The sequence below is a fragment of the Dipodomys merriami genome, unplaced genomic scaffold (genome assembly GCF_024711535.1).
Source record: "Dipodomys merriami isolate MVZ:Mamm:240054 unplaced genomic scaffold, mDipMer1.0.p SCAF_303, whole genome shotgun sequence".
NCBI classification, from domain to species: Eukaryota; Metazoa; Chordata; class Mammalia; order Rodentia; family Heteromyidae; genus Dipodomys; species Dipodomys merriami.
In genome coordinates, this window is record NW_027204527.1 from 475,919 (window position 1) to 483,490 (window position 7,572).

At 41.0% G+C, this 7,572-nt stretch overlaps 1 protein-coding gene across 1 annotated transcript in view; it reads left to right on the forward strand.

Annotated features, from left to right (window-relative positions):
- The window catches only part of LOC138840858 (protein FAM114A2-like), a 50,448-nt gene extending 44,551 nt beyond the window's left edge, over nt 1–5,897 (forward strand). The window contains exons 8-10 of the mRNA XM_070041266.1: nt 744–872; nt 2,466–2,737; nt 4,964–5,897. Coding sequence (XP_069897367.1) covers nt 744–872; nt 2,466–2,489 — 153 coding nt within the window. The 3' untranslated portion in view covers nt 2,490–2,737; nt 4,964–5,897. The remainder of the gene's footprint in view (nt 1–743; nt 873–2,465; nt 2,738–4,963) is intronic.
- Nucleotides 5,898–7,572: the final 1,675 nt, after the last annotated feature.

Consider the following 7,572-nt stretch of genomic DNA (forward strand, 5'->3'; position numbering starts at 1 on the left):
AGCCTTGAGGAAGTAAGCCCAGATACAGCACCCAGGACTTGGTTTCAAGCCCCAAGACTGGGACACACACACACACACACACATACACACACACACACACACACACACACACACACACACACACACACACACACACACACACAAGCTACCTACCTTTATGTACGAAAGATACTTAGGTTCTGCGCTCTCTTAAAATGTTGCTAATCATGTACAGTTGTGTAAGTATCTCTCATTTTAAATGATCATTCTTCCCTTCTGTTTAAAAATGAAATTATGAGAGCCTGGTATCCATGGCTCACACTTGTAATCCTAGCTATTCAGGAGGCTGAGATCTGAGAATCACAGGTCATTGCCAGCCCAGGCACAAAAGCCCGTGAGCCTCTTATCTCCAATAAACCACCAGAAAACCAGAAGTGTGCTGTAGCTCAAGTGGTAGAGCACTCGCCTGGACTGAAGAGCACAGGGACAGCACCCAGGCCCAGAGTTTAAGCCCCATGACCAAAAAAAATAAAAAGAAAAATTATCAGAAAAAATATTTTTGTAAAGCAGATATTTTCTAAGGCCAAAAAACCTTCAGAATTTCTGGTCCATAAAATGTTATGTGCATGGTCTTTCTGTAACTCTCCAATGTATATTCCTATATTTTTAGGGGAAGTTTATATATAGCTTTTACTGTACTACTCAGAAGAGATTTATGCTCAAATATCTAGCACCCTTGAATATGCAGTCCCATGACTTTGCAGGAAAAGAATGGAAAGAGATGGAAACCCACGACAGGAATGAAAGGGAGTAAGGCAGTTTGCACTTCTTACTCACTGTGCTCTCAACAGCAGGGGAGAAGGTGGAGAGGACATCAAATGGCACAGATACTGGTAAGGAGTTTTCATTCGCTTTGGCAGTGGTTTCTCCTACAAAAGGGAGATGTATAAGCACAAAAGAAAGGTTCATTGACATTTTTGCTTTATTATTATGTGATTTATTTTTTAAAAAATTGAGCCATTTTTGCCTACAAACACAAATTACTTTAGGATGAAGGCTAATAAGATAAGCAGTCTTAAATTTTCATTTCATTTCAAATATAAAAGTATTGATCTAGTCAGGTGCTGGTGGCTCACGCTTGTAATCCAAGCTGCTCAGGAGACTGAGATCTGATGATCTAGATTCAAAGCCAGCCCAGGCAGGAAACTCCATGAGACTCTTATCTCCAATAATCGACCAGAAAACTGGAAGTGGTGCTGTGGATCAAGTGGTAGAGCACTCGCCTTAGGCTGAAGAGCTGAGGGACAGTGTCGAGGTCCAGAGTACAAGCCCCATTACTAGATAGATAGATAGATAGATAGATAGATAGATAGATAGATAGATAGATAGATAAATAGATAGATAGATAGATAGATAGATAGATAGATAGATAGATAGATAGATAGATAGATAGATAGATAGATAGATAGATAGTTAGATAGATCTAGCTGGGCACTGATGGCTTAAGCCTGTAATCGTAGTTAATCAAAAGGCTGACATTGGAGATTTGCAGTTCGAAAGCGAGACCAGGCAGAAAAGTCCATGAGACTCCTGTCTCAGATAAACTACTCAGAAAAAGCTGGAAGTGGTGCAGTGGCTTAAGTGGAAGAACTCTAGCCTTGAGTACAAAAAGGGTCAGGGATGGTGCCAGGTCCTGAGTTCAAGCCACAGAACTAGCAAAATAAAAAGTATGTATCTACACAAGAGTAGAGTAAAAAGTTTCAGTGACATGACCTTCTAAACAAGAGGAAACTATAGTCAGAAACAGATCAATTGCTGGCAAGGGCTGTGAACAGACACAAAGGTGTGGCTACAAACTGGCATGAAGGAACACCCTCAGGTAAGCCTCATACATACAGAAACTATTCTTTTTTTGCGGGGGGGTCCGGTCGTGGGGCCTGAACACTGGGCCTGGGCACTGTCCCTCAGATCTTCAGCCCAAGGCTAGCGCTCTAACACTTGAGCCACAGCACCACTTCTGGCTTTTTTCTTTTTGCTTATGTGGTGCTGAGGAATTGAACCCAGGCCCTCATGCATGCAAGGCAAGCGCTCTACCACTGAGACACCTTCCCAGCCCAGGAACTATTCTTTATTTGTGTATTACAATATACTGTGATTATGTAGTATAAATATAACTATGATTCTATAGTATAAACATAAATATTATTTCTCAATACAGTGTCATATTGCAAAAGAAACAGTATACAAATTGTAGCTCAACTTTGTCCTAGAAGACTATCCTGATTCTTAGTAAGGGAATCAATATACATTACAAAAATGAATATGTTTCAAAAATAATTGTTCTGTTTTGCCTTTAGACATCTCTTGCTAGATCAACAAGTACATCAAGTAATTTAACTATGTTATATCAAATACTGTATTATGGAGAGAACTTTTGCTTTCCAGTAAAGTAAATAAGCTTGTATTACACTTGCCTTCCTACACAGCAACTGGAAAACCAGACAAAATAGAAGAAAGAACTATTTTCAGACTGGAGAAAAGACAGAACAAGACTTTGGTCCAGGAGAAAAGAAAAAAAAAGTGAACCCTACAGTTGTGATTTCTGCCTAGAGAAAAGTTCAAAACCACAACACACAGAGGAGAACCTAAAGCCAACAGAATTCTCACAGGCAAAATAAGTCAGGGATAATGTCTGGAGTCAGGGAAGGCTGAAGCAGCTACCACATGAAAGTCAGAAAACTTCAGAAGATGCAGCTATGTAAGTAAAATGTTCCAAGAATCTACAGATGTGCCCATGTGACTTTATCTGAATAATACCCTGTTCAAGCACTAGGTAATTCCACAAAGCTGGAAGAGGAACTACCTGAGTAGTAAGTGACACAATCCCCAAAGCTCAAGCTAGGCTGAAACATCAGGTTTCTAGGCAACCAAAGTGAACAGACTTCATTGAACACCTGAGGGCTAAGAGTGAATTCAGAAAAATTAGGGCTCAGCAGTAAAGATAAACTAGTCTTTAAGAATGAAGGTTACATTAGACTGACTATAAGTAAGCCAAACAGAAAGAGGGAGGGGTGACATTGTCCAAAAAGAAATGTAATCTTTACCCGACTTATGAAACTGTAACCCGTATCTTTATAGTAACAATTAAAAAAATTTAAGTATGAATCTGAACTATGTATATCATGACTAACTGCCAATTAATGGAAAGTAGAACTGGGCCATTGGTGGCTCATGACTGTGTTCCTAGCTACTCAGGGGACGGAGATCTAAAAATCACAATGGAAGGAAAGCCAGGGCAGAAAAGTTTGTGAGGCTCTTATCACCATTTATTTATCCAGCAAAAATCAGAGGTATGGGTCAATTGCCAGCTTTGGGAGAAAGGGGGCAAGGTAGACTTTTAAGCCCTGAGTTCAAGACCCAGTTCCAGAACACAAACAATGAGAGAGAGAGAGAGAGAGAGAGAGAGAGAGAGAGAGAGAGAGAGAGAGAGAGAGAGAGAGAGAGAGAGAGAGAGAGAGAGAGAGAGAGAATAGAGAGAGAGAGAGAGAGATTGAGGAATAAACCGAAGGAAAAAAAGTAAAAGAAAAAAGAAATAACTTCATACAGTACATTTAAAACAACAACAAAACCCTCTTGTTCTCATAGCTTGGAGTTCATTTCAATCTTATTCATAGCTATTTAACTATAGGACTAACAAGTGAGGGAAACCATGGGACCTATTCTTTGGGTATGGCTTACTTCACTTAATGTGATTTTTTCCCAAGTCTTTCCATTTTTTTTTTTACAAAAGGGCATGTGTCATTCTTTCTGATGGAACCATTGAATTCCATTGTGTATGTGTGTGTGTGTGTGTGTGTGTGTGTGTGTGTGTGTGTGTGTGTGTGTGTGCGTGTGTGCACGCACGTGCACGCACATATATATATATATCACATTTTCTTGGTCTACTCATCTACTGAGAAGCATCTGGGTTGTTTCCATATCTTAGCTATGGTAAACAATGCTGCCCTGAAAATGGATGTACTGTTAACTTTAGTGTGGCCTTGTTTGTGATTGTTTAAATGTTAGAATTTAAAGAGAATGGTCAATAGCAAATGAGTCAATTTCATATTTATTAACTATTTTATTAAATTTAAAATGTAAATTTGCTGGGGGGATGGATCAGTTACGGGGACCAGGGAGGGTATGAGTGTATATATTGTGGGGGAAGCCCAGCTTCCTTGATATAAGCAATTGTGCATATGACATCAAGTTCTCTACTAGTGCAGACATAGAGCATTAAGTATCTCAGTTGTACACCCTCCAGGATTTGCTCTTCATTATCGGCTGTGAGGGTCTATGTGTACCAATATTCTGGCTGAATAAGAAACACCCCATCAGGCATGTTAAAGCATGAATCTTCAGTTTTGCTCCCAAAACACTCAGGTGTTCAAGTAACCTGCTTGCAATGACCTGGAGAGTTCTCTCTCCAGACTCTGAGCTACCAGACTTTGCTTCTTTCAAAAGAGAATTTACTGGAAGTATTCAGAGTCTCTGATTCTTGCTGCATGGCATTAATAAATTGGAAGAGAGAGAGAGAACTAGACAGGATGAGGATTTTCAGGGAGAGATTCTAGGCCTCTTTGGCATGATCACAAGGAGACCCGTGAGTGAAAGTAACACATGCACAAAATTATAAAAATTCAATACCTAAGCCTATATGAAATAACACTGCAAAAATCACAGATCATGCTGTCCACATGTTCTTTTTCTTTTTCTTTTGTCACTCATGGGGCTTGAACTCTGGGCCACGTGCTGTACCTCAGCTCTTCAGTTCAAGCTAGCGCCCTACCACTTGAGACATACCATCACTTCCAGCTTTATCTGCTTATACGGTGCAGAGAAATCAAACCCAGGGCCTCATGCATGCAAAGCAAGCACTCTACCACTGAGCCACCTTCCCAGCCCCTGTCCACATGTTCTTAATAATCTTTTATATTTACTGCAGAATGGCAAAGGAAGAATTCAAAATGGAAGATGATTTGGATGACTATGGACAATCAGCGCAACTTATTAATAAATTGTGATCGATGCACAGAAGCAATGTGAGATAGACACACTGACTGTCAGACAACCAATTTCCCCACAGAGACACATCACCGTATTCAGGTTACCTGGAAGACTTCTAAGATTTCTGTTGAGCATGTGAGTCCATGCGAGCAGAAGAGCCAGCAGCAGGACTCTCATGCTGTGGGGCTTTCTGTCTTCAGCTTCATGGTTTTGGAGGATGGTGGCTCCTTGGTTTTTATGAGAGTCTCCTGTGGGTCAATCTCCTGGATGAACCAATCAGTGCTCACCATCCAGAGGTGTTAACTCTCCCCCCTCCACACCCCATGCCAAAAAAAACGTCCTGCTTGGGACAGGTGGTCTGGAGGGAATTCCAGCTCTCTAAGCAGATGAGCAGCAAGAACATGGTGAGCTGAGTACACTTGTGTTCACTGGGAGCAGTGAACTGATTATCACTTCCATGTACACAAGTATTTATTTTCTTCAACTTGGCACTTAGTGAAATGGATGGAAGGGAAACCAAGTCTCCATTCTGGCTGAAGGTGAAATGGCAAAGCTTCCTTGCAACTGAGGTTGATTTAGCTATCAGGTGGAAGAAGTGAAGTCCTGGGGGCAGATAGCATCAGAATCAGATGGAACGTTCCAAACCAGCCCAGGCCATGTGAAAGTTCTGGACTCTTTCCTCCAGCTGACCACCCAAAGGACACAGGTACATATGTGGCTCAAGTAGTAGGGTGTTAGCAGGGAGAAAAATAATATCTAAGACACAGTATCCCAGCCCTGAGTCCATGTCCCAGGACATGTCCTAAATTAAAGGAAACCATGAACTCAATGTCTTTCTATGTCCTTTAGAGAAACAGTGATTTCTATAAATGTCTCACAGGATATTCTTTATTAGACATTCCTATGAACTGGCCACATTCCACAAATTACAGTTGAAGGGAAATGCACCTGGTGACATTACATTTCTAACCATGGGATGAAGTTCACAGTCAACCCCAGGTAGCAGAGTCTGTAGTCCATATATGGATTATATGGGCAGAAGCAGAGGCACTGGCAGAGTGGATGTGTGCTTTTGACACAACAGGAAGAACAGCATGCACTGATGACCTTTGCACATGATTTTCTGACTGAAGAGCTTCACAGTGATATGATGGGAAGTAATAGAGTGGAGTTTTCAGATCTAAGTCACAGAAGGGCAACTCCTCTTCCTTTCCAGGAGGAATCCATCAACTACTCAGAAAAAGCCAGAAGTGGTGTTCTGTCTCAAGGGATGGAGCACCCGCCTGGAGCAAAAAGAGACTCATTGATGCAGTCCAGGCCTAAGTTCAAGTCCCACGAATGGTCAAAAAAATAATTGGGACGTGGGGATGGAATAGAGATATAGATAATTGGACTGCTGGATTGATTCACAGAAACAAGTCAATGGGGCCAAGTCTGGTCCTGTAAAAGATTAGCGGACCAGACTGGAGCAAAAAAAAACCAAGATCCACTCATGTGTTTTCTATAATACACTCAAATCATAGTCACAGATCAACACAAGTCTGAGCAAAGGGATGGAAATGAATCTTCCAGGAAAATTCATCCTGTGAGAAGGCAGGAGTATCCACCCTGTCATCTGATAAAACAGAGTTCTGATTAAAACCAATTAGAACAGACAAGATCATTACAGATAAAGGGAGTGATCAATGAAGAAACAATCACATAGGTTAATATATAGTCCCCAAACACGAAGCACTTAAACATGAAATAAATGTTTTCAGCCTCACAGAAAATGACAGACCCCAACACTCATGTTCAGGTTTTCCAATACTATTGGAAGCTCTACTTCCTGACCTTCACTTTCATCGTATGGTTATTTGATGGATGAGGAGTGGAGAGATGATGATTTGGCTGGGGTGGGGGTAGTTTAATTCAAAATGAGATCATGAGATCCCCTCCTCCTGATAATAACTAGGAGCCACCAATACCTCGTCTCATAATTATATTCTTTAGCAACTTGAGAACAGTCAGCTAGTCAAAGGGTAGAATAGAGTGAAATCTCCAGCCAGTCTTGGTGTCAACTCCTACTGTGTGGAAAAATAGGGCTGTGGTTTGAAGTGGTAAATGCAGGAAAATAGGAATCCACTCCACATATCCCTTTTCCTCTCAATTGACTGGGGAAAGGAAATCCACAGTACATGACTCTGGAAAATTCAAAATACTATGACATCATAACGACTAATCCCCAAAGAAAGGTTTTTGACATCTAAAGGTGAGGACACAGAATCTCTACAAATGAGTAAACCCCAGAATAGGAAATGTCAAATACTGGATTCCTCAGGGATGGAAATGATTTTGTTTTATCATTGTTCAACTCATGGTAATATTTTTTTGTCTCAGTCTCAGTCTTATCCTCCTGGAGCATAATTTTATTTTTCAGGAGTGCTTAGGAAAAGAAAGAATTTTCTGGAAGGAATCAGTCTCAGGAACCTTAGTTGGTCCATTTGCCCACGATCCTCAACTTCATGTCTTGCACGGGGCAAGGGTGGGGGGAGATCTGTGTATGAA